Source organism: Pecten maximus, chromosome 12, assembly GCF_902652985.1.
Source record: "Pecten maximus chromosome 12, xPecMax1.1, whole genome shotgun sequence".
NCBI lineage: Eukaryota > Metazoa > Mollusca > Bivalvia > Pectinida > Pectinidae > Pecten > Pecten maximus.
In genome coordinates this window covers 3,043,804-3,071,488 of record NC_047026.1, presented here as the reverse complement: position 1 = coordinate 3,071,488, position 27,685 = coordinate 3,043,804, and the positions used below count along the sequence as shown (strand labels likewise).

Below are 27,685 nucleotides of genomic sequence, written 5' to 3'. Positions count from 1 at the left end.
ACTATGGTAATATTTTGGCAGCTAGGTATCTTGCATGGCTCCTCCATCAAACCTTGCTTAATTAATCCAGATTAGGATAATCTCCATCAAACCTTGCTTAATTAATCCAGATTTGGATAATCGTAAAAGCGTTTTGGTAAGTTTACTTTTTTTTTTTACACATTTCAACATGTGTCTTTAGGAAGCTTCGAAGGATGGTGGTCTCTGTCACTTACAAAGCACGGCTGCCGTTCAAAAAGACAATATTTCTTATTTCCTGTTAGCAGAAATCTTTATAACTATATCAACTCTATCAAAACAGAAAAAAATCTCTTTACAGGAGAATTTTAGTGACATCTTACTAATGGTGGACCGATGATTGAATATACCCTGTAATCAAAAATTAATCACTTGTCAGAACTTTGCTAGTTATACGAGTTCCATCCTCTGTCACAGTTTCCTGTGAAAAAATCTAGTTCAGTGAATCTTTATATAATTATTACTTTCCACATTGTACAACATATTCGTATTTCAATACAAACATTAAAAACAAATATCTATTAAAAAGCAGAGAATTCTGAAAATAATGTGAATTAGTAAACTTTTCCCCCCAAAGTGTTGGCATATTCTAAGACTGGTTTAGAATATTACAGAAAGTCCTATTTTACTTCCGTTTTTACAGTGTAAAAGAAAAACTGGACTTTCTGTTAAAAACCTGGTACATGTATCAAAAAATTGTATAAGCAGAGTTTAATCTGAATTTTGTTAGGTGTCTTAAAAATGAAGCTAAATCTACCCACTTTTCCTTTTTCTTCATCTGTAGTTGGATCTCATCAAGCTTACGCTGCATTTTCTCCACACGCTCGTCGCCATCCTTGGTAGCGTTGTCCAGCTTCTTCTCCACCAGATTCATTCTAACTTGCTGTTCACTGAATTCTTCTTGCTGAAATATTTATTGATAATGTGAAAGTAGAGGGTGACCAACAGATTAATAAACACAAGAAACATCTGCCTGATGGTAGGGGAAACTCAGCATTCAATCAACTGGCCAAATGGGTATTTTGTCACAGGACTCTGCTAGACTTTTCACAACTTTCTGAGCAAGGTTCTTATCAGAACTAATCGAAAGTGCTTCACTCAACACTTCAGATATACACAGTTTCCATTCAGCAACTAAATATTTATCTTTCGGAACAACATTTATGTTTTCTGTAGTCAGTGATAATACTGACGGAGAATCTCTCATATATAAATCTTAACATCTGAATGGTTTACTGGCAAATAAAATGTTTGAATTCTTTCAATATTCATAGACCTATTGCATCATAGGTGTTGTATGGAGTGCAACCGATAGGCAGAGACCTGGCCTTTCTTCCAATTAACCTGACTGGTATTCAAACTAGGACACGTAGACTTTCTAGTAACTGTATATTTGTAAAGCAAAGTGAAATATGTCAGGGAAAATTGTTAAAGAGAGAAGGTCAATTATGACTACAGATCATCCTCAAGCTGGACTTTGTACTAACTAGTGGTCAAGCTGGACTTTGTAATAACTAGTGGTCCAGCTAAACTTTGAAATAACTAGTGATCAAGCTAAATTTTGTAATAACTAAGTGGTCAAGCTAAACTTTGTAATAACTAGTGGCCAAGCTAAACTTTGTAATAACTAAGTGGTCAAGCTGGACTTTGTAATAACTAGTGGTCAAGCTGGACTTTGTAATAACTAGTGATCAAGCTAAATTTTGTAATAACTAAGTGGTCAAGCTAAACTTTGTAATAACTAGTGGCCAAGCTAAACTTTGTAATAACTAAGTGGTCAAGCTGGACTTTGTAATAACTAGTGGTCAAGCTGGACTTTGTAATAACTAGTGGTCAAGCTGGACTTTGTAATAACTAGTGGTCAAGCTAAACTTTGAAATAACTAGTGATTAAGCTAAATTTTGTAATAACTAAGTGGTCAAGCTAAACTTTGTAATAACTAGTTGTCAAGCTAAATTTTGTAATAACTAGTGGTCAAGCTAAACTTTGTAATAACTAAGTGGTCAAGCTGGACTTTGTAATAACTAGTGGTCAAGCTGGACTTTGTAATAACTAGTGGTCAAGCTAAATTTTGTAATAACTAAGTGGTCAAGCTGGACTTTGTAATAACTAGTGGTCAAGCTAAACTTTGTAATAACTAGTGGTCAAGCTGGACTTTATAACAACTAGTGGTCAAGCTGGACTTTGTAATACGTAATGATACTGACCTTCATCTTCATGAGTTTTTTCAGTTCTTTGATGTCCTCTTCCTTACTCTCCAGCTTGAACTTCATCGTCTCAATGTCGGCGATCTGAGACCTCACTGTGTTGGCCCGAGTCACCACTGGTTGCGGGGGCTACATGCCATCAATGATACATCCAGGTTAATTCAACATCACAGGCGCCATTGTTGATTTTTTTTTTTTTTTTTTTTGAAAATATGCATGACATATTTGTGTATTGGCATGACATGGGTATTTATCAGTGTGACATATGTTTACTATTGAATATAAAAATGTACTCGACATAGACAATTGTTGTTGATGAAAACATTTGTTTATTTGGGATGAAAATTGTAATTGATCCAAATAAATATGACAACAACAGTTAAGGACTATTTCAGAAATTACATATCAAGGTTAAGACAAAGCATTTCTGACTGGCAATTTTTTTTTACCTTTTCCAGCATAACCAGAATATAATTTTCCTTATGATCATTATACATGTATTTAAATTATCAAATTAATTTACACTCTCACTTTTGAAAATTGGAAAATATGGCACCAGATTGCACGTAAAAGCATTAGAAAAAGTAAGCAATATTTAAGACTGGGTTACAAGAGTTATATTTCACCTGTTTGTCTCTCGTTCCATCAAAGTCATATTCTCCATTTTCCATAGCATTGGCGATCTTGTTCATGGTACCGACTACTTGTCCAAATGAAACCCTGTCAACATTTTTTTATAATAAAATGGGAGCAAAATCTGATTTATAATCTATAACAGTGAACATTATCAATGTGTTGTATAGTTTTCAAAAGTGACATCTTGACTTAATTAACGAAGTCGAAATCAATATGACTGCAAAATCTATGACCGCTTCAGTATAACTCTTTTCATGAGTATAGGACATGTAATATAAGTTATGGTCAATCAATTTAACATTTTCCTGTATATCGATTATTGATTCGGTGACTCATAACGTAACAAGGGGGGATAACTCATAATTACTTTGTACTCTCATATGGACCATTATCGTCCTTGCCGTAGACTTTGTCTGTGACCTCGTAAGCGATCTCTTCCATCTTCTTTGGCATCAGGCCTTCAGCATCTGCAACCAAATAAATCAAACCTTCAGTACTTACTTCAAAACTCAAAATATCTGAAACATCTTTACAAACAAAAAAATCAAAATGCAGGAATAATTAAAATTATAAATTCAAACTTAAAATTTAAACTTTAGTTTAATGTTATCTAGACTAGCATATCACACTTTTTTTATTCTAGACTAGCATATCACACTTTTTGAATCAAAAACAAATTACTGGTATCTATAACTCAGAATATATCATAACTATTTTCCATCTATTGAATAATGAAATTTTTATTAAATTACTCTTGAAGTCTCCTGACATGCATTGGCAAACATCTCACTATTTTGGCAGACCTATAAGCAGTGAAGCTGGATGCTTTCCTTGAAACTATCATATCACTAGGATGCAGAATACATTAAGATAATCATTGACATACTATGTTTTACATTTCAAACCAAAAGGTGTCAATTTTCATTACATTTTTATTGTTTTTCTTTTAACATATTTAACAGATGAAGCTGGTTTTAGATAATACTGGTATTGGCTACCAACTTACTGTGAAATATACACACAAAAGATAATAAAATTTGAATTCATTGTTTATCAAAACAATACCCATTTACAACAAGTGCATTATTTTAAAAGTAACAAAACTATTAGGCTTCTTTAGTGGGTAATATTAGGTAGATTTATAAAATAAAAACACTGCAAAACAATACCTATTTACACTGCAAAACAATACCTATTTACAACAAGTGCATTATTTTAAAAGTAACAAAACTATTAGGCTTCTTTAGTGGGTAATATTAGGTACATTTATAAAATAAAAACACTGCAGAAGGTGACCGTTGCCTAAAACAAAACATACTGTTAATTAGGGGATAGTATGTTGTTTTGAGTGGCTATACTGGCGATTAGAACATGAAATTTGGTTTGAACTCGAGACTGATAGGTCGAGAGTTTAAACCAAATTTCATGTTCTAATCGCCAGTATAGCCACGAAAAACAACGTACTATCCCCATTCTAACACGTTTACTATCGCATATATTTATAAACATTGTTTTACATCGCTACAAGTACGCTGTTAAGTACTCTGTGACCTCCGCTAGTTACGTGTCATACTGTGGCGGATTGACCAATCAGAGAGAAGCTTTCAAAGTCGGTCAATTGGCCACGCCCATACTGGCGAGAGTTCGATCTGTATGTTGACGAAGCGGTGTATTTGGATTGTTGTGAAAGTCTTGTTACAGAAGATTTAACGACATATTTGGATTTATGCAGTTTGCATAACGACATGGGCGTTTTGACAAAGTCAGAGTTGATGTGTTTCTATAGGCTCAATCGTTATGTGAAAGTTATGTGCACTTGTTCCATTTCATTTCAGATTTTTCTTGACCTTAGATGCTTACACACGGACGAAATGAACGTTTCAATCAATAAATGACGGTAAGAATGAAGTTAACGATTTTTGTTAAATTTATTAAGTTAATTCATTCTATTCGATTTCTTCACTTTCAATTCCAATATCACGGGTCATCAATCATAAATGGTGCAGAGTGTTGAATTTCGCTACGAGTCGAACTTGACGCCATATTGTTTTGATTAGAAACGGGGCGTGGCTTAACACGATATGTCATGGTTCTATCGCAGATTAGAAGTCGGTCTGCAACCAATCAAAACACGCGTTGCAAACGAATCGTGTTAGAATGTAAAATATACTAGTGAGTGTGTTCATGTTTTTTTTTTTTTTTTTTTATTAAATCACAGCACACACTAATTAATTTACACATGACCAACAATAACATCACTCACAGTATTAAAGTGTGGGTTTTTGTAATAAACTTCTTAAAAAAAAATATATATATATATAAACAAATATTAAGTTATAAAACTCCCAACTTGTGACCTAGATTTGAAGCAGACGTTCAAAATTTTCATCGGAAAAATTTGACAAAAAAACCCAAAACAACTCAACTTGAGATTTAAAGGTTTTAAGATCTTTATTTTATTTAAGGCAGTTATCATCCCCCCCCCCCCCCCCCCCCCCCCAAAAAAAAAAAAAACAAAACAAAACCATATTAAACATTTTCAAATATCTCAACTGAATTTGAACCACTGCTCCTGTCATGTTAGATATATGTCACACAGTTTTACCGTCGGCCGTTTTCCTCATCCAAGAAAATGACAAAGTGTCTAAAAAAAGGAGGCATGCATCAGTTACCAGTTAATATTAGTCAAGTAGCACTTTAATGACTTTGTTCTCGGTCATTAACTTTTCTCAGGTTATAAAAACCATGTACTGACCTTATCAAAGGTCTATAATTGTATGTTATTGTAGGTCATTTTACAGTGTAAACCTCTGACATGGAATAACACTTATTTTTGCTGTGTTGATTCTGACTAAAACAAACCTACAAATACGGAATAGTACTTTTTAAGTAAACCTTTCCACACCAACTCCCTTTCAGAATCAACCTTCTTTAAAACACAACTTCAGATAATTAGTTTGCTTCGCACATCCATACAAAATTTACATAGTTCAAAATCTGAACTGGCAGTTTTGAACAGGAGTACAAACAAAACTATCAGAAAGTTTGCTGACCTTTTTGTGTTTGCAACACATGGTTGGAATTTTTTGGGAGGTAGGGGTGGGGTTTTGTTTTTAGAGAGAAGTAAGGGTACAGATTTTGTATTTTTACTATAGAAGTTTAAATTTGATAATTAAGATACAAACTTGTATATATTTACCCGATACCAAGCCCTGTGTACCGTGGTAAATCACACTGTTTGCGTCATATCCAATTCATGATTTTATTGTTTAAAATATCTCTTAACTGCTTCTAATGTCCATTTTGCATTGGTGAAATCATTATTGGACTCCAAAGACAGAAATAGCAGTGCTATCAGCCTGTCTAACTCACTTGGTGCTCTGAATACTAAACACTACTGCAGGGTGGATGGATGCAAATGGAAACAAAACAGGAAAAAGAAAAAAAAATCACAATGTATAAACTAAACCAGTAGTCTACTGTAACTACATTTTCTTCAAGCCAACTCCATGAACAAGAACAATGATGCATCCTTCAATTGAAGCATGCATGACTATCTACAAAAAAAAAACAAAAAAAAAAATGGAGGAAAACATCAAAACATATATAATACTGCAAAATAAGCAAAAACCATAGCAAAGTAACTGGAACTAAAAACAACAATGCAGTTTACAATGACAACAGTTTTGGTTGCTATACATGGCACAGAAATGTCCAGCGTAGAGTCTAGTAAAAACTGGTAAGCGACCCCGAGACTCTCTGGGTCAAAGGTAGAAAGAGGTCATAAGGTCATGCGATGCTTTAGATCTGAATTTCAATTAAAAGTCAGGGCAGACAGTAGAGGATAACTTTAATCAAACGACTAGTACTTGATATTTATCATTCGTACGAACATCTTACAATGAAAGTACAGACAGAGCTTGGGGAAGTGTATTTATAACCCTGATTCAGAGGAATTTAATCTACGTATCACTCTGTGTTAATTATCTTTGTCTAAAAGTATACATTTGAATCAAAATGAACCGCCTGAAATCACTACTTTTTAAGTATGAAATAATTCATGTATTTTCAAGAATACAATGTATTATATTATATCTTATTTAAATGTAAATATCAAATGAATATTGATAAAAGTAAAGGAATTATTATTAGTAATGTCTCTCAGTATTTCAACTTTACACAATATTGATATTTCTCATATAAAGCCTGCATTTCCATAATTCTGCTTATAAGTGGTCACATTCTTGTCAATACATGTATTGAATATTCCGGACTCCATGTTACTATTTTTAGAGATTAAGTGAACATGGCCTTTGATGATGTCACTTCAAGTGTGATATAAAAATAGCAAACCCGGGAAATAGTACCTCTTTCCAATATGGCTGCCATTTATTTCACAAATTTTGCTAAATAATTATATAGACCTACAAAGTAGCTTTTCCCAATATGGCTGCCATTTATTTCACAAATGTTGTTAAATAATATATAGCCCTAAAAAGTACCAAGTGATATAGACCTCATCTTCTGTCACTGTCCATATTGCTTTATCAGGTCATTATAAACTCAGGTTCACCTCAATCAAAGTCCGTAACTGATAATTTTGTTTCTGTTCAATTTAGCCTATAGTAACTCCATGTGGGTTATACATGTAATGATTATTTATTACTGGGTAAATGTTGATTACATGTAATTAAAATCTTTCATTCCGATTAACATTACACAGATGAACAATTTTTACACTGTATTTCCTCGAGGTTCTAAAGCTCTCTGATACAAGACCCCATGTCTGACATAACTATACAATGTTTTATAAACATACAAGCTGCACATCAGCATGTCAAGATAACTATATCTTCTGGGAAAACACCATTTTTGACATTATTGAAGATATTCAATTTGCCAATATTCCATGACATTTGGCCTGGCGTATTAATTTCTGTTTAAGGCAATGCTAACATTTAAGGCAGAAAAATTATTGTCAAAAACTCAAATTTCAATATGAACATCAGAGGATTTTTTTTTATCAGAATGCAAAAATGTCACGATCTTTAAGAAATATTGAACTTAAAAGTTATCATACATGTACAATGTAGTACATTTGTTTATTACCAAATACAATATACACGTAAGTCAGGTATATGCTCATAATCTGTTTTTTTTGTCAAGATACCAGATAGGTTGAATTTTCATGCAAATCAAATTTTCTTTTTTTCTTTCAATTTTTGTAACAACTAGTAAATTATATGAAAACTTTTTTTCGTATTTTTTTTTTTTTTTTTAATATCAATAAGCTAATTATAAACAAAATCTGATTGGCTATATCTTGTATAATGTCAATAACGTTGTCATCAGATAGACAGAGAGGGTACACTAAAGTGGCAGTGTACAGCAGGTCCAGGCCATAATCCACTGAACAGGACAGATTGGACCAAGCTGTGAAAGATTACCCTTGAAGTTTTCCAAATCCATTCGCCCACCTACAGTGTCAACAAACAAAACAAACTCAAACAAACCATGGAAAAAATTTCAGGTCTCAAAATAAAATATCTTAACACAAAGCTGGATGTGTAAAATCATACAGGTAAAAATAAACAATGTAGATGTGTGAAATAGATTACACACATAAATAGCCATATGTGTAAAATAGATTACACACATAAATAGGCATATGTTTGAAATAGATTACACACATAAATAGGCATATGTGTGAAATAGATTACACACGTCAAACACATGTGTAAAATAGATTACACACATAAATAGCCATATGTGTAAAATAGATTACACACATAAATAGGCATATGTGTGAAATAGATTACACACGTCAAACACATGTGTAAAATAGATTACACACATGTCAAACACATGTGTAAAATAGATTACACACATAAATAGCCATATGTGTAAAATAGATTACACACGTCAAACACATGTGTAAAATAGATTATACACATAGATAGCCGATCCCCCCCCCCCCCCCAAAAAAAAATAATCCCAATAGTGCACTTCAACATCTACATTGTCACAGCTGTAACATAGCATGGGTGTAAGGATTGCTGGCTGTAATCATACAGGTAAAAGTCATACAGGTAAACAATACAGGTAAATAATCGAACTGGTAAACCAGGTAAACAATACAGGTAAATAATCATACAGGTAGGACACAAGTAAACCTCAACAAATGTTAACAATAACACAATAACCAATCGTTTAAATTACACAACAACAATAGGGGTAGGTGATATATACAGTATGTGTTCTCATTAATTTTTTTTGCTGTTCCTGGCAATAATGTCACCTATTGTATCTCTATCAGGTGTGGATTGATATCAAATAGGAAGATTAGTGTTAAAAAGATGATTACAAAAGGCTTAGAGGGCCTGTATCACTCACCTGGGTATTTCAATAACTATCGCAAAACACTTATCAATTGGACCCAAATGACCTTGACATTTGACCCAGTGACCTTGATCGTTGGTCAGTTGACTCCTTGTTTAATTCCAATGACCAAAAACATTCAGTAATGAAAAGATACAAAATTTGACCTTGACCTTTCGCCCTAATGACCTTGACCCTTTGATTTTGACCTCAGTAAGTAATTTTTGAAAGTTCAATATCTTGACAAAATTTCGTGTACAACCAAAAACCTTGGGAAGCTTCCGGTCAAGGATGATAACCAGTGCATAGTTCTAGAGAAGAAGTCATTTATCGCAATATAGCCAAATTGGCCCTTTTTGGTCTGCCCCTTTAATAGCCTCCTGGGGGGTTTACCTCATAACCACCATTTGCACAATTCCGAATCACCATCAAAATGATATCCAGTGCATAGAGCTAAAGAAGATGTTGTTTATTTCTATGTCACTAAATTGCCCTTTTTGGCCCAACCTTTCTGCCCCCTGAGGGGTTAGCCCCACCAATTGTACATTAATGAATCCCCACCACCTAGGGATGCTTCTAGTCAAAGATAAATTCCAATCTCTGGTGAAGACGAAGTTGTTTCAAGAAATTGTTGATGAATGGACAACAGATGACAGATGATGGAAGAGGGATGAACGACGGACGCCACAGAATGGCATAATCTCATATATATTGGGCCTTCGTACCAGGTGAGCTAATAAAACGAAAGTTTAATGTTGATCAGGCATGCTATTAATACACATCTTCATTAATAATGCTTTGAATCAAAGTCTGAAAACTGATCTATTCTTATAGTAATATGGTATATGCCACCTGAGGTATTTTTAATATGCTGTGAGTTACTGGGGGGTATGAGGGGTACTGTATGAGGGGGTATGAGGGGGGTATGAGGGGTACTGTATGAGGGGGTATGAGGGGGGTATGAGTAATATAACTACGACCCAGGTGTTGTTAGAATCATCATGCGTCCTATTAATGTACCATCACATATATAATCGAGAGCTAGTCTACATCTTTGTACCGTATCATTGGTTTGTGTGTTTTCTTACAATAAACGAGTTCTTCTGAAATTAAATAACCCGGCTAGAAGTTCCATGTGATTAAATGTTTGTTGGTGTTCTTAATACATACCACTATGTAATTAGTATGTAATCAAGCTACATTGCTTATATACTCAGTATATAGGTAACGGTAAATGCATTTTTGTTGCACTATGATGAACCCAAAGAAGAATATATTTAAATCTTGGATAATTTACATATTAAACCTTTTTGACACAGAGAACTTTATACATGTATATTTATTTGGAAACTTCTGACGATACAAAGACATATCGTGGAGACAGCATGTTTGTTATGGTGAAGTATGTGTGTCATGCTCGTTGGGCGATTTTTATTTATGGTAAGACGGTTAATACAGCCTTCCGGGGAGTGACGAGACAGCGACCTCTATATGGAAACTGCCCCGCACAGTCACCATCATGCACCTACAGCATCCACATACAACATCCCAATCCACCTCCCAATCCACCCGGTGTTCAGGTGAGTACACGTCCCCTTACTCAAGCTATTAATGTATCTAAGCCAGTTATTAGCGCATAATTTAGTAATTATTTGATGATATGGTAACCAAACCATGTGATACCTACCGGACATGGTTTCTAATGGAAAACACAACACATATACAGAAAGTGTAAGACTGACTAGTCACAAAGAACATATCATAAATAATTTGTGTTTTGATACCAAGATTTTCCAAACAAAATCAAAACTAAAAATGTTCACTAATCATTATATTACTGTTTTATTAATATGTAGTCAGTAAACATTGCTATATTAATATTCCATATATGAATATTCAATGAAAAATTTCCATGTGTGAATATTCTTTAAAATATTACCATTATGAATATTCATCAAAATCATTATGAATATTCATCAGTATGTACACACAATTTGATGACAAAGCAATATCTGCTACATCCTGGGTTTTTTTCTCAATTTTCCTGATTTCTCAATAAAGAACAAAATTATACTACTTAAAACTGTGGATAGATCTTTCCTGCTATACAGACTGTGAAAGCTAGTTAAAAATAAGCATGAAAATCTACAAATGCCTAAATTGTAATTAAGCCATACGTTCATTCATCACATCACTACAAATTCAAAGTCCCACAGAAACTAAATAGCTACAATCACCTAACAAGAAATAGTTCCAACTAAAATCCAAGTACAAACAGCCAAAAATATCAACATTTGAAGTCTTCACCTCTTATGCATATAAATATATAAAATTCTGTGAATTCTGAAATTGTGTATTAATATTCGACATACTATCAAACAAGAACGTGTGGTAGACTATTACACTGATCTACTGGATTTGTTGATAAGTTATTGTATACAGCATCAATTTTATATTCTGTCGATAAGTTATTGTATACAGCATCAATTTTATATTCTGTGCGTATAATTTAAAAACAAGGTAATTCTGTCAAAATATTGGGAAAATCAAGGTAACTCTGTCAAAATGAAAATCAGACAAACATGAAAACACAGACTTATAAGAGTCCGCAGTAAGAGACTTACCCGTGAGAAGAGCAGCCTGCTGCATGGCACCAGCAGCTGTGAGTTGGAGGGTCTTAGCCACACAAGTGATGTTCTTACTACAATCTCCCAGCAGGGACTTGATCTGAAACATCCAACATTGTGATAACTTTAGTATACGTGTGTCCCCAAGGGTGTGTGTACCATCCAACATTGTGATAACTTTAGTATACGTGTGTGTCCCCAAGGGTGTTTATGTGTTGTTTAGTATGTAAGGGTGAGTTGGTTTTGCCAGGTTTGTTTGGTTTGTTTGGTTTTTGTTTGACGTCCTATTAACAGCCAGTGTCATTTAAGGATGTGCCAGGTTTGGAGGTGGAGGAAAGCCGGAGTACCCGGAGAAAAACCACCGACCTACAGTCAGTACCTGGAAACTGCCCCACGTAGGTTTCGAACTCGTAACCCAGAGGTGGAAGTCTAGCGTTACAGTGTCGGGACACCTTAACCACTCAGCCACCGCGGCCCCCGTTTTGGCAGGAGCCAGTGTGGTGAAAAATCCTTGAGGATTCGCTACATAATTTGCAGTGGAGATGGGGTAGTTTATTGATGGAGGTTTATCCTTCATTAGACAAAGATTTCTTCATTTATATTTAGTTTACTTAATGGAACAGTTAATAAAGTTTTCAGCAGAAAAGAATTGCCTGATTGACAGCGAACAATGAAGTTAATGAAATTTTCAGTAGGAAAGGATCAACCAACCTGCATGGACTGACAATGAAAGATTAAATTATCATTTGTTTATCACCCTTAATCATTATTATCATATACATTATCCACATTTACCTCTTTTCCAAATGTAAGTGGCATAGCAGCTCCATCTCCCTGTGGCAGTCTTCGTTTTACCTGGACGAAAAAATGTGATGATTACATTACAATACAGGGCAGTTATTTATACTGGGGAGGAAACAGCATACATCATCAACAGTGAAATCACCATCAACATAGTTAAGGCTGTATGCTACCTTATACATACAACACTTAAGGCTGTATGTTACCTTATACATACAACACTTAAGGCTGTATGTTACCTTATACATACAACACTTAAGGCTGTATGCTACCTTATACATACCACACTTCAGGCTGTATGCTACATTATACATACCACACTTAAGGCGGTATGCTACATTCCAACATCATTCTATATTTACCTTCCTGGCACACATACGCGTGTCACTGTTACAATTCTCAAGGTCCTTCAGCAATATGGAGATCTGTGTCTGCTCCTGTCCAGGCTACAGGGAATAAAAAAAGATATTTGTCTTATACATCTGGATTGTAGAATTATCTAGACAAATCTTCTAAACAGACATATTTCTATATTTTTTTATCCCTCCCGTCCCCTTTTTTCATACACATTAAGATCTTAGGACGCATGGATTGTTTTTCTACCAAATGATGACTAATGCATTGAAACTGAAAAATTCCAAACCACAATCAGAATAGCTGAATTAAACATGTATTTCAGGAAAAAATACACCCTACATCATTTAACTGTTAATATAGCAGAAGAAATCAGAACCTGAAGGCAGGTGAAGTCTGAACTTACAATCAGTACTCATCATAGTGACAAACATAGAGGACAAGTTTGGTATAAATGTACAGTATATCACCTGTAGTGGGATTTTTAGGCGAGCAATGTCGGTACTGATACTGTACAGTCAAAAGCACTGAGGACATGTTCGGTATAAATGTACAGTATATCACCTGTAGTAGGACTTTTAGGCGAGCAATGTCAGTACTGACACAGTCACTGAGGACAAGTTCTGTATAAATGTATGGTATATTTACCTGAAGTAGGACTTTTAGGCGAGCAATGTCAGTACTGATACAGTCACAAGCACTTAGGACAAGTTTGGTCTCATTAGCCATCAGAGACGTACAGTCAACCTTCTCAGTTACCAAGTGTACGGCGTGTAGTTGCTGAAATAATGACAATAATAATGTACAACATTCTTTTAGAATTTTATCATCAAATTTGTCTTCCCACTATTTCAGTATTTTTCTTTTGTCTTCTTCTTAAATCTTAGACATGATAACCAATTTCTTTCAGTATTATTTTTTTGCCTTCTTCATTCTTAGACATAACCAATTTCTTTCAGTAAACTCAAATCTTCATGAATAAGTCATTGCAAAAATTCAATTTCAAACAATTCTATTGACATAAACGTTTAGAAAAATATTTGTTATTCCCAAAAATGAATGATTATATTGCTACACTTTCAGTTCAAATTTCTCTCACGGGAAAGGTAGCCCACACATTTCCAGGAGCCCACCTGTTAAAACTGTATAAATAAATAAAATTTACTACTCGATCTTTTAGCTTCATTAATAAGTCATTATCTTGACCAGTACGGGAAGGAAAGTAAGCCAGATATTATTTGACTCACTTGGAAATAGCTGATCGATTTCTCCAGAAGATCTAAAGAGATATTCTCGTCAAGCTGAAACAAACACCATCAATTGTAGTGACAACAAAGCAAAATACAAAATTAACATTCTTATATATAATTGAACAATTTTTTTTATCTAAAATATCAGTTTTTATGTACATTTTTAATGGGATCTGTTAATTCTGCTCATTGCTCAATAATTTATTATATAATAATTGTCTTAATAATTAATATTTCCATATAATTGAGGGCAGACAAGGAAGACCATTTAACACCAGGTACGAAAAATTTTTGCTACTAGTTTTGATACTGATGTAATTTTTTAAATTTTTTACCTAATTTGTTTTAGAGCTAACTTTGAATCTCCACATTAATCTCCTATTATTCTGCTTATTGCTCAATAATGATAATAAACAATAATATTGTCTTAATTATTAAAATTAACAAATATCTGAGGGCAGACATTGAAGACCATTTAACACAAAATTCTTCTCTTACCTGATCTTTCCTCAACAGCTCTATAAAGTAGTCGACCGACTTCTCATGGGCATTCATCTCCGGTAACAACGTCCCGATCTTCAGGAACAGCTCTACACTGCAAGTCCTCATAGCACTGGAGAATACATATAAAATATATTAATGTCAGCAAGGAAATAAATAACTGTATCTACACAGCTCCCTTTTACAATCTTCAGCAATTAATATTTCATCTTTTACCTGTCATGGCGACATTGGTAATGAAAATGAACAAAGATTTGCTAGTTGAACAAACATAATTCGAACTGGCCAAAGAATACTGCCCAAAACATGACATAGTGGCCAGAGTATGACAGAATTCATACTACACCGAACTAATCAAATAATACGGACCAAAAAATGACCGAAAATTACTATTCATACTGGCCAGAGAATAACCAACACTTACTATTCATACTGACCAGAGAGTGACCGACACTTACTATTCATACTGACCAGAGTGACCGACACTTACTATTCATACTGACCAGAGAATGACCGACACTTACTATTATACTGACCAGAGTGACCGACACTTACTATTCATACTGACCAGAGAGTGACCGACACTAACTCTTCATACTGACCAGAGAGTGACCGACACTTACTATTCATACTGACCAGAGAATGACCGACACTAACTCTTCATACTGACCAGAGAATGACCGACACTTACTATTCATACTGACCAGAGAGTGACCGACACTTACTATTCATACTGACCAGAGAGTGACCGACACTTACTATTCATACTGACCAGAGAGTGACCAACACTTACTATTCATACTGCCCAGAGAATGACCAACACCTACTATTTATACTGACCAGAGAATGACTGAGTTACTATTCATACTGACCAGAGAATGACCGACACTTACTATTCATACTGACCAGAGAATGACCAACACTTACTATTCATACTGACCAGAGAGTGACCGACACTTACTATTCATACTGACCAGAGTGACCGACACTTACTATTCATACTGACCAGAGAATGACCGACACTTACTATTATACTGACCAGAGTGACCGACACTTACTATTCATACTGACCAGAGTGACCGACACTTACTATTCATACTGACCAGAGAATGACCGACACTTACTCTTCATACTGACCAGAGAATGACCGACACTTACTATTCATACTGACCAGAGAGTGACCGACACTTACTCTTCATACTGACAAGAGAGTGACCAACACTTACTATTCATACTGACCAGAGAGTGACCAACACTTACTATTCATACTGACCAGAGAATGACCGACACATCCTAATCACACTGACCAGAGAATGACCAACTCTTACTATTTATACTGACCAGAGAGTGACCGACACTTACTATTCATACTGCTTCATGATAGTGATGAGGGTATTCAGCATCAGTACCATCTGTAGGGCATAGCTACACTGCTGGGCCTTGTGGCTCTTCAGCACAGTCTCTCGATTTATATTCTCCACCATCTCAAACTGAAATATATTTTCATTTTAAAAGTAAACTGAATGATAAAACTTTGAACAATTTGACAATAACTTATAACCATGTATTTAAATGATTTAATTTTCTTTGCATGTTGAATTAAAACTAAACACTACCTGTTTGAAAGTTTTTTCACAGATTATTTTTTCGACTTAACATGAAAATGCCATAAACATCAGCAGAAAATTACATGAGCAATTTTTCTGTACAAATCTCTTTTTCAATTATTGAAAAGTAAAATTAAACAAAAGTCTAAACTAGAATGTTCCTGCTGATTCACCTTGTCCTTGACCTGTGAGGCCAACAGGTCACATTTACTGATGATCCGAGGAATCATGAGCAGCACACCGACGGCATCCTGGTCACCTGGAGGAGTAACCAGAAATATTTAACAGGATACATAGAGACATTATCAAAATTTAAAACCATTTCGGATCAAGGCCTTTTCACAGTCTTAATAATTTATTTCACACAGAATAAAAGACATTTTTGAAATGCCAAATGATTAAATTTTCCTTGCATGATTTCAGAATTGTCTATTTTCTTGTTTTATATCTGAAACACAAAGTGTAATTTACTGTGTCTCTATGGTCACCAATAAAATAACAAATCATAAATTCAAACAAAATGTCACTCGTTCAATTTGGATTGAAAGCAAATTTTCCATAAATGTCTGGACAATTACATACATGACACAACAATGTCATATTCCATGACTTTTCAAGACAGGGGTGGGGATTCAAACCTGTTCAAAACTGAATGTAAATTCTAAGGCTTTTTGAGGCCAAAAGGAAATTTTAAGGCTTTTCAAGGCCGAAAATAAAATTTAAGGCTTTTCAAGACCAAAAGTAAATTTTAAGGCTTTTCAAGGCCAAAAGTAAATTTTAAAGCTTTTCAAGGCTGAAAGTAACATTTAAGCCTTTTTGAGGCTGAGAGTAGATTTTGAAAAACTTTATTAATGAACATTGGCAAAATTACAGGATTCAACATTGAGATAGTTACAAGTCTTCGACTGAATACTGAGAAATTCCAGAATGTATGACAGAAAATTAGCATTATAAAGAACTCATAGAAACATTGTACGTAAACAGCTTTTACACAGGGACAAAAATAGCATTTATGGATTCAAACAGACAATTGAAAAAAGGATATTTCTATCAACAGATCATCCATCAAAAAGTTTTGTTACACCACAAAATGCCATGAATGTCTCTGATGTTACAAAATTTTGAGTTAGTGACAGCCTGATAGATTACCTCCCCTGTTGCTGAAGGAGTTCGGCATGAAGGACTGCAGTAGTGACACCTGGTAATTCGCCTGTTGGACCTCTAGCTTCCTCAGCTCCATATCAATCGTCTGTAAGAGGCAAATGTGGCGTTTACACAAAAAATCCACACCGACATGCAAGATATAACTTTTTATATTATACTGTAAACGTGGTTGTTTTCGAGGCTGGTTAATTTCGCGTTTTCGATACGTAAACTATACGCGTGGGGGTAATTTTCGCGATAGACTCACCATCATTTGAAGTTCCAGTATACTGAAATTAATATCAAAATAATACACGTGGGGGAAATGGTTGCGATCAAAAGGGATCCGCGTAATTAGCGTAAATTTCCTCTCGCGTAAATTTCCACGTTTACAGTAGACAACGACTTATTTCTTTGGGGTTTTTTTATAATTTTAAACTGTATTAATACAAAAAGAAGTATTAATACTAAGAGAAACTTTAACAGAAAATCAAAAATTAAATAACTTAACATCATTAATTTTCCACAGATATTGTTTCAATACAGATGACTACCACCATAGTAGTGTCTGTATAATGGGAGAGAGGGAAGGGTTGCTGGATGTTACTAGGGGAAAAGCCCGATAAGAAAAGGAAGAGAATATGATCTGACTACCAACGGAGAAAAATATTGAAACCCATCCATTAAAAATATTGAGGAAAATCTGTAAAGAAAATAAATCTGTAGTGATGACTGCCAACCTCCAAGGTAAGTTAAGTTGTAAGAAAGATTTGATCGACAATCACTGGTATATTTTATCCAGTTCTAATTATTAGGAGCTAAATTCCTCTTCTTTGTGCAAGCATGGAGATATGAACTATAATTAATTGTATGAGAACTGATTCCCAGTAGAAGTAACACTACTATATGCCATTCCTGTAGATAGCAGGGCTAAGGAAACATTACACCAACAGGAGGACAATTATTTCGCTTTAAAATGAACTTCGGACAAATCAAGATAAAATAAAACATACCACATTTCCAACTTCCTTCAGTAAGGAGAGAAACATGTTACTTTAACCATATGCACATAGCCATATCTAGATGTCTAATTAAATTGTCTTTTATGTTTTACACATAATAACTACAGAATTATTATATATTATTATAAATATTGTAATTCAGAAATTGCCTGATATCTGTATTTTCACCTTAAAACATTACAAAGATATTTTAATGGTAGAATAAATTATTTTGTGTTTATAAGCAGTAAAACAAGCTTTAAAATACATCTATTTTATTATTTTCCAAATAAACCTTTGCGTATTAATCTTTTTAAAACAGAAACATGAAAATAATTCTCCACTAAAATTTAGTTATTTACGACACTTACGACACTTGAGTGTTCTTGTAAGAAATCAGAGCAAAAAAAAACCATAAAACTCCAAAATCTTCATAAATGACAGAAAATACTGATATTCTGTAGTTTAACATGAACGGAAAGCTAGCATGATTACCTTAGCGTAAGCCTTGGACTCGGCGAACTTTGCTTTAAAATCAAACACTTCCATGGTTGGCGTTTCTGTCTTTTGCTCCGATTCCACCTGACGGCTCCTCATGTCCCTGATGGTATCCTGATAACAAGATATCTTCGTCACTGAACAACAAGTCTAGCTTAAAATGTTGTAAAATACTGTAATAATACTAATTTTAGTGCACTCTAATTTTCAAGCATTTCCAAATTATAACGAATTAGCACAACAAAGAATTAGTGCATTGTCATATTTTCTGTAGGAAAAACACAAAGATAATATGATTAGCGTAATCATAATTTAGCAAAGTGCTTCATGAGCAAAGAGCTCTAAAATAAAATTGCTTCCAAAAAATGTACGTTTACAGTACTACAGTAGTATTACCTATCAACTGAAAAGAAACACATTAAAAAATATTGAAATTTATTTCCAGGAAATGCTAATATAGTATTTAAAATCATATTAGAAACTTGTGCAATATATATATTGTGCCCATGAAAATATTTTATTTTCCAATCACAAAAACAATTGTTAAGTTCGAAAAAAATTGAAAATGTCTTAAGACAAAGGTGCAGTGAGTAAGCATCAATGCTAATGAAGAAAATGATGTATTAGACAGGTTTTAGCAGCATTTGGTGGTAATCATGTTGAACTTCTGACAAACCTGTAGACTCGATACAAGCTCTCGGAACTTTGAAATAGTCGCTTCATAATCGGCTATAGTCTCCTGAGTGGCATCCAGCTTTCTCTGTACCTGTTTAATGTAAAAATGTCGATTTTATTTATTTTACAACAATTGAAAAACAAGTTTTATTACATTTTTACCAGTGAAATATCAAAAATTATTCATTCTATAAAAGTGATATTTTTCACTAGTGAAGAATATCATATTTTCACTAGTGAAAAATATCACTTTTGCTGATTTGACCATGCAATCAAATTAATGATTAGAAAATACCAAAATAATTGACCAATCAGAAAGCCTGACATATATGTCAGCACCTGGACAGGGGGAACTACATTTTTTGTTTACAAACTTTCACTGTAGGCCTAGTTAGCATACAGGGTAGGTTTTTCGTTGATAAAAAATGTAATAAACAGAATATCTAACAGTATCTTCAGTAATACCAAATATATTTCACTCGTGTGGCTAATATTTTGATATTTTTCACTCGTGAAACATATTTGGTATTACTGAAGACACTGTTAGATATCCTCTATGTATGAACTTATATCAATCACGCTTGTTGGCACTCACATGGACCTGGGATTCGTTCCTGCTTACATATTGGATTTTATAATCTAAATAACATTATCATACAGATAAAAGAGGTGTAGCATTTTAACTAATGTTGATCTAACCTCTTATAACCCCTAAAAACTAGAACTGTCGTCCAGAGGGCCAACTCATATCCCCGCCCCTCTGGTGAAGATTTTCCAACAAAAGCCTGTTTTTAGTTACCACGGCAACCTAAATTTGTGGGGAAAAGCCTTCATGCATATGTACACATTATGAGTCCCTAAAATTCCTGTGTATTTCAAATGAAATCAGTTGATAGCTATATAGGAGTTGTAGGAGTTGTCTTGACCAAGTTTTCCACAAGAATATAAGAGGTATAATCACCTCAAAATTTACAACTGGGGATATTTCTCACCTAGACTGTAACAGTTTCTCGGTTTACTATGCTGAGTTAACAAACGGTACATAGAATAGGATTTTTTGTAAGCATCAATCCGTCATACATTGACATGACCATTAAAAGGGATTCTTTTTGAAGAAGTTTACTGAATAATGAAAATATATCCGTTTGTTAATTTTGTGACTTTAACCGATTGTTGTGTTTACCTCAGTAGCTCGTCCGTTGGCCAGATCTAGTTCTTCACGTAACTCCAGCTCTGACTCTCTAGTATTTTCCTGTAGCTCTTCATTCATCTCGTGAAGGGCTTCCTGGAATATGCACAATTTAATTATGAATATTAGCAGACTAAATAAGGACTCCTTTTGTGTCGAACTCAAAATATTTAAGTGAACTTGAATATACACTTAAATTTGTTTCTAACATGCTGAAGACAAAACACAGTAGCAATACTTGAGAATGTACTAAATTTGATGCATTAAAATTTTAGGGCAAAACCAAATTGAAACAGATAAGCGGAATGATGGATTAGAACACCAATGATTGTCATCGAAACCAATGTAGATAAACTATAATCAGAGTAAGTGCAATAATAATTTAGCAGAATGCTTCCAGCACGAAAAAAAAATGCTAAAAAAAGATTACCACTAAAATATGTTCCTTTACAGTAGATGTTGCTGGGGGAAATGCTCACTGATAAAACACATCATTGTATTAGAATTGTACATTTTTTCCTTTACTTACTAATCCTGTTTCAGTGTAGATTCCGTGATAGCCACTTTAAATATATCATGAAATAATATAAAGACATATTTCATCTCAATTCAAAAGAAGATCACGGTTTTTGTTTTTTCTTTGCCCCAACTAATAATTATAGATGCTGAACATGTACACAGCATTTAAAAATAAGAGTGCTTCGTACCAAATCTGATTTCTCTTCCTCCAGTTCGTGTATCACTTCCTCCAAATGAAGATTTTTCTCTGCCAAAGATTCCACCATCTCCTCTGCACCCAGAGCAGCATCCACCTACATATAGGATACTTCTGTGTTAAAATCTAGTACATATGACATTATTTGGTTAATTGAATTCCGAATATCATTCAAATTAATGTGTTGAAATCTAGTACATATGACATTATTTGGTAAATTGAATTCCGAATATCATTCAAATTAATGTGTTGAAATCTAGTACATATGACATTATTTTGTTAATTGAATTCCCAATATCATTCAAATTAATGTGTTGAAATCTAGTACATATGACATTATTTTGTTAATTGAATTCCAAATATCATTCAAATTAATGTGTTGAAATCTAGTACATATGACATTATTTGGTAAATTGAATTCCGAATATCATTCAAATTAATGTGTTAAAATCTAGTACATATGACATTATTTGGTTAATTGAATTCTGAATATCATTCAAATTAACCGAAGTTTTGAATTCATACCAATAAAATAATAATAGTTAATATACTATGCTCCTAGATCTGATAACAAATATGTTTCATAACAAAAAGCTATTTGAAGATTTAACAAATGTTTTTTCGTAATTAGATTTAATGAAATGGTGGTTCTTACCGGTATACATTTGATTTGTGACTATGTTAACGCAAATTTTAATTAACAATTTCGAAATAAGTTATATCAACTTAATATCACTCTTATTGTCCCAGATGGAAGCAGGTGAGGGGGTCTTACTGCAGGAGGAAACCAGAATACCAAGGGAAAACCCCATGTGGTTGGGCCGGTGACCCCCCCCCCCCCCCCTATCTTTTCGCACCTGATCGAGAAATCTAACCCCAGCCAACTATGTGAAAGTCAAGTGTGTTACAACTGTGCCACCCAATAACCCGTAAATCAAGTCTATGAAGATGATGACTGCATTCTCCTGAACCTGATCTGTGGGTTCTTAGACAAAATGATTTTTGTCTTATTAGAAAAGAAAAAAAAATCCTCTTATTTTCATCACTGTATCCCATTCCTATTGGAAGTTCTATTGCCATCTTCTGTATCTTCTGCGAGTTCTACGTTGTAATCTTTATCATTTTTTGAGCTCTGTGAACTCCTACAACACACCTGTTCCTTCAGTTCTATGACCTGGGTCTGTAGATCCGTGACATCGTGCTGAAGTTTCTCTTTGTCCCGTTTCAGAGCCGTTATGTCGTTGGTCAACTTCTCATTCAACTTCTGGTTTTTCATTGCTTCCTGCTTATCACTTGACGACAGATCTCGCATCCTGTACGAATTATAAACCAATTCTGAATCATACAAAATTTAATAAATAATTGAACCAATTATTTCTGTTATGCAGTTAAACAAGGATCAGGCATACTTAAGGGTTTGGTTTGGTTTGTTTAACATTCTATTATCAGCCAGGGTCATTTAAGGACGTGCCAGGTTTTTGAGGTGGATGAAAGCCGGAGTACCTGGAGAAAAACCACCGACCTATGGCCAGTACCAAGCAACTGCCCCACGTAGGTTTCGAACTCGCAACCCAGAGGTGGAGGGCTAGTGATAAAGTTCGGAACACCTTAACCACTCGGCCACCGCGGCCCCTAGACTTAAGGGATAAAGGTACATTTCATTAAAGCCATTGTTATCTCCCTTGGATTTAAACTTAAAGATAAACAAATTGTTGGTACCTGCTATAAGCAATAGAGCTGTTATTGTGTGTTAAATGGGACAAGCTTGTGATTAAACTAGGAAAAAAATCTTTGCGATATGATTGAAATATTATCAAAGTTCATTTAAATTTGTTCACAAAATCAACATTGACAATTATGGTGATTAAGTGAAAGCTGTAATAATCAATTTGCTTTCATAACATTACCTACATACGGTCCAACACAGACTTGCATACTGACAATGATGTCACTAAAAAAATTATCCCTGATGAATATTTCAAACTTCAGCAACAGGTTTGCAAGCTCATACTGTAGTTTTCTCAGCATTTATGAACATGGTGTAATATTAAAGTGACCAAATGTCAGATTTTATAGGTAACATCTGCTGATTATCTTAATGAACAGGGTCCAGTTGTTCAAAAGGTGATTAGCTTAATCAATTGATTAGTGAAATTAACATTTCTCCTTTACTTCAAAATCTGTGTATATATATTTCCTTAAAATGGGCAGTTAAGAAGAAACTGACGAGTGTTATAGCTTCATAAAATTTTACCAAGTGAATTCTACCAGAAATGATTTTATCAGGATTTTGAAATTGTTGTTAAACTCTTATTAGCCTAATCCCTCAAGTCTGCCCTGGGCCCAGTTGTTCAAAAGGTGATTAGTTTAATCTCTTAATTAGAGAAAATTTCATTTCTCATTTGTTGCAAAACCTGTGAGTATATCATCTTTAAATTATGCCAGTTGGAAGAGAATTAAGAATTACAGAATTTTATAAAGTTTTGTCAAGTAAGTTCTACCAGAAATTATTATATCAGGATTTGATAAATGTTGTTAAAATGTGATTAGCTTTAATCACCTTTTGAACAACTGGGCCCTGGAGGCTGAGCCCAGAAAATTATTACAACACATAAACTTTGGAAGTAACTAACTTGACTAATGCATCCTTGAGACGTTCGTTCTGCTGCTCCAACTGTTTGACCTGGTAGCTAGAGGCCAGACCCTCTGTGCCTTTCTCACTGATCTCGCTTCTCAGAATCTCCAGATCCAGAGATAATTCTTCGTTCTTCTCCTTCAGGTTGTCCAGTTCTTGTTGTAGAGATTCACTCTAAAATATAAAATATTAAATATAAAATATTAAATATAAAATATTATATATTATATATTATATATTTAATATAAAGTACAGTCACCAAATTACTACACAGAATTGGTCCCAATTTAATCAAGAGTTTTTTATTTTTATTTTGTTTAACGTAATTTTATAAACAGCCAGGGTCATTTAAGGATGTGTCAGGTTTTGGAGATGGAGGTAAGCCGGAGTACCCGGAGAAAAACCACCGGCCTACAGTCAGTACCAGGCAACTGCCCCACAGGGGTTTCGAACTCGCAACCCAGAGGTGGAGGGCTAGTGATAAAGTGTCTAATCAGAGCCAGGGTCTGAAGTTTACATGATCACCACATAGAAATTGGTCCATTTCTTACTCAGATTTACTCTAAATAAAGTATATACAATCACCAACTGGTCCAGTTCTAACTCAGAACCTTGGTCTGAGGTGTTCACAATCATCAAATCCTAGGAAAAAATTGGTCCAGTTATATTTCAGAGACTCACTCTGAAGTTGACATAATTGTCAAGTCACTGAATAGAAATTGGTTCACTTCTACCTAAAATGATGTTCCAATTTTAAACTCTGTCAAAGTCTCTCTCCAAATACAAATATCCCTTGACAAGTTAATTTCTCAACTTCAATTTAGCTAAAAGGACACAACCACGACAACTCAGGGTGGTCCATAATTTTAGCTTCCCAAAAGAACGTAATGTGTGGGTATCAAACCACACACTTCATCTGAGGTTGTGTTGGTGTTGTGCTCTTCTAAGCCATTAGCTAAGCCAATGAGGCCCTTATGGGCATCAAATATACATCGATTGTTTAGAGGAACAAGGACGTATCTCCAACATGGAGGGCTTAGAAGAAAAGGGCCGTATCTCAAATTTATCAATTTTTAGATTTTAATTAGTTACAAATACGAGTGAGATTTTCTTATAGAATTTGTACATCATATCAATTGAAATGGTCTAATTCTGTTAAAATACTATGAGATTTAAAAGAACTAGACAATTTCCATTCATATCAAGTACATATTCTATAAGAAAAGCTTAGTCGGAATTGTAATTTATCAAACTCAAAAAATTAATAAATTTGAGATACGGCCCTTTACTTCTAAGCACTCCATGTTGGAGATACATCCTTGTTCCTCTAAACGATCGACATGTAATATACAAAGTCAATCAGATCCTTAAAACTGACTCGGTGTAAAAACATGATCGGCACAACAGCTGATTTTATAGAATATCGACAGAAACACTTTTCAAATCAATAATTATACCTTGAAATGAGGAGCTACTTTATTTAGCAAAGTCTGGTTGTCATCAACATTTTCTCACATACAGGTGATAATTATTCTAAAGAAACATTTTGACTATTTTTTGTAATTCTGTAAGACACCAACCTTTTCCTCTGCCATCTCTTTATCAAGTGTGGCCAGTTCCATGGATTCAGCTAGATCAGACATTTCGTCCTTGTACTGGTCATACGCATCCTGGATGTCTCGTGCTTCCTGTTACAACAAAATAACCAAATTTTATTTACGAAACAAGTTTAATTAGGACAGTAAATTAGCCAGTGTTTGACTTTTGTGAAACAAAAACATCTTCGATTTCATATTTCTTTGAATGCTTAAATCAAATAAAGAGTATATTTTCACATATTCGAATATCACAAAGCTTTCTTATCTTAAGAACTTTTGCACAAAAAATAACAGAAACATGTACTTTTTATTTTACAAATTAAATCCTTAAATCCATCAGATGAGTTACAATCAAGAAAGCATACATTTACAAAATCAGTAGTAACTTTGCTACTTGTTACACACAAATCTTAGTGATATTCACCAAGAAGATCACATCCCTCGGTACATTTTCCCTCATAGTATCAGCGCTATCAACAATGCTATGTACCTAGATATTTTACCCTCTTAGCATATAAGCACTTCTTACAAAGTTATGTACCAAGGTATTTTACCTTTTTAGCATTAGCACTACCCACAAGGCTATGACCCTAGTTATTTTACCCCTTTAGCACTATCACTACCCACAAGGCTATGACCCTTATAGTATGTATATTTATCCTTTTAGCATTAGCACTACCCACAAGGCTATGTACCTATGTATATTTACCCTTTTAGCATTAGCACTACCCACAAGGCTATGTACCTATGTATATTTATCCTTTTAGCATTAGCACTACCCACAAGGCTATGACCCTAATAGTATGTATATTTACCCTTTTAGCATTAGATAACTGCTGCTGAAGTTCCTTGTTAGTCTCCTGTATTTTACTCTTGTACTCTTGTAACTGAAAGCAAAAAGAATTAATAACATGTTAGACAAGCAAAACCTATTAGTCTCCATTTTTCAACATCATCTTATTTATAACAATGTTTTATCCAGCTTGTGCACAGTAGATTAGATTAAAAGGCAATAAAAATAACATAAAAATATATGAAAGTTAATAACTTGAATATATTTTTAATGTGATTTATTTTTAAACATATATTTATATAATAAACAAGAGGCCCAATGGGCCTGTATCGCTCACCTGGCTCTACAGCAACTTTGAAGTTGATTGAGGTCATTTCTACAGATACTATGCTGATTACCTCTTTATTAAAATATCATAGTAAGCTAGATTTATTCATATTAATAAATTTTCTAGTCCTTCATTCCAGCATTTTATTGGCCTAATATCAGGTCTCGGAGGCTCTTGGCTATCGCAAAATTATTGTTAACAGAATTAAGCCGATTTCACCCCTGTGACCTTGAATGTAGGCCAAGGTCATTTATTTGAACAAAATTAGTAGCCCTTCACCCCAGCATGCTAAAGCCTAATATCATGTCCCTGGGCCTCTTGGTTATTAAGGAGAAGTCAATTGAAGATTATAGCCTATTTGAACAATGTGACCTTTAGTGGCCTTGAATGAAGGTCATTTATTTGAACAAACTTTGTAGCCCTTTACCCTAGCATGCTACAGACCCAATACCAAGTCCCTGGGCATCCTTGTTATTGAGAAGAAGTCGTTTGAAGATTATAGCCTATTTTACCCATGTGACCTTGAATGAAGGCCAAGGTCATCTATTTGAACACACCTTGGAGCCCTTCACCCAAGCATGCTACAGACCCAATACCAAGTCCCTGGGCCTCTTGGTTATTGAGAAGAAGTCGTTTGAAGATTATAGCCTATTTGACCCATGTGACCTTGAATGAAGGTCAAGGTCATTTATTTGAAAAAACTATGTAGCCCTTCACCCCAGCATGCTACA

At 34.3% G+C, this 27,685-nt stretch overlaps 1 protein-coding gene across 1 annotated transcript in view; it reads right to left on the bottom strand.

Moving 5' to 3' along the window:
- LOC117340086 (dynactin subunit 1-like) overlaps positions 1-27,685 on the bottom strand; it is a 48,537-nt gene that overhangs the window by 14,219 nt on the left and 6,633 nt on the right. The window contains 23 exon segments of the mRNA XM_033901875.1: positions 780-922; positions 2,226-2,354; positions 2,852-2,945; positions 3,229-3,328; positions 8,309-8,338; positions 10,927-10,938; positions 11,864-11,966; positions 12,662-12,721; positions 13,030-13,113; positions 13,670-13,801; positions 14,269-14,322; positions 14,770-14,884; positions 16,135-16,262; positions 16,553-16,638; positions 17,529-17,628; positions 19,019-19,135; positions 19,698-19,787; positions 20,880-20,981; positions 21,593-21,697; positions 22,754-22,913; positions 24,234-24,409; positions 25,816-25,923; positions 26,649-26,720. Of these exon segments, the coding sequence (XP_033757766.1) occupies positions 780-922; positions 2,226-2,354; positions 2,852-2,945; positions 3,229-3,328; positions 8,309-8,338; positions 10,927-10,938; positions 11,864-11,966; positions 12,662-12,721; positions 13,030-13,113; positions 13,670-13,801; positions 14,269-14,322; positions 14,770-14,884; positions 16,135-16,262; positions 16,553-16,638; positions 17,529-17,628; positions 19,019-19,135; positions 19,698-19,787; positions 20,880-20,981; positions 21,593-21,697; positions 22,754-22,913; positions 24,234-24,409; positions 25,816-25,923; positions 26,649-26,720 (2,300 nt within the window).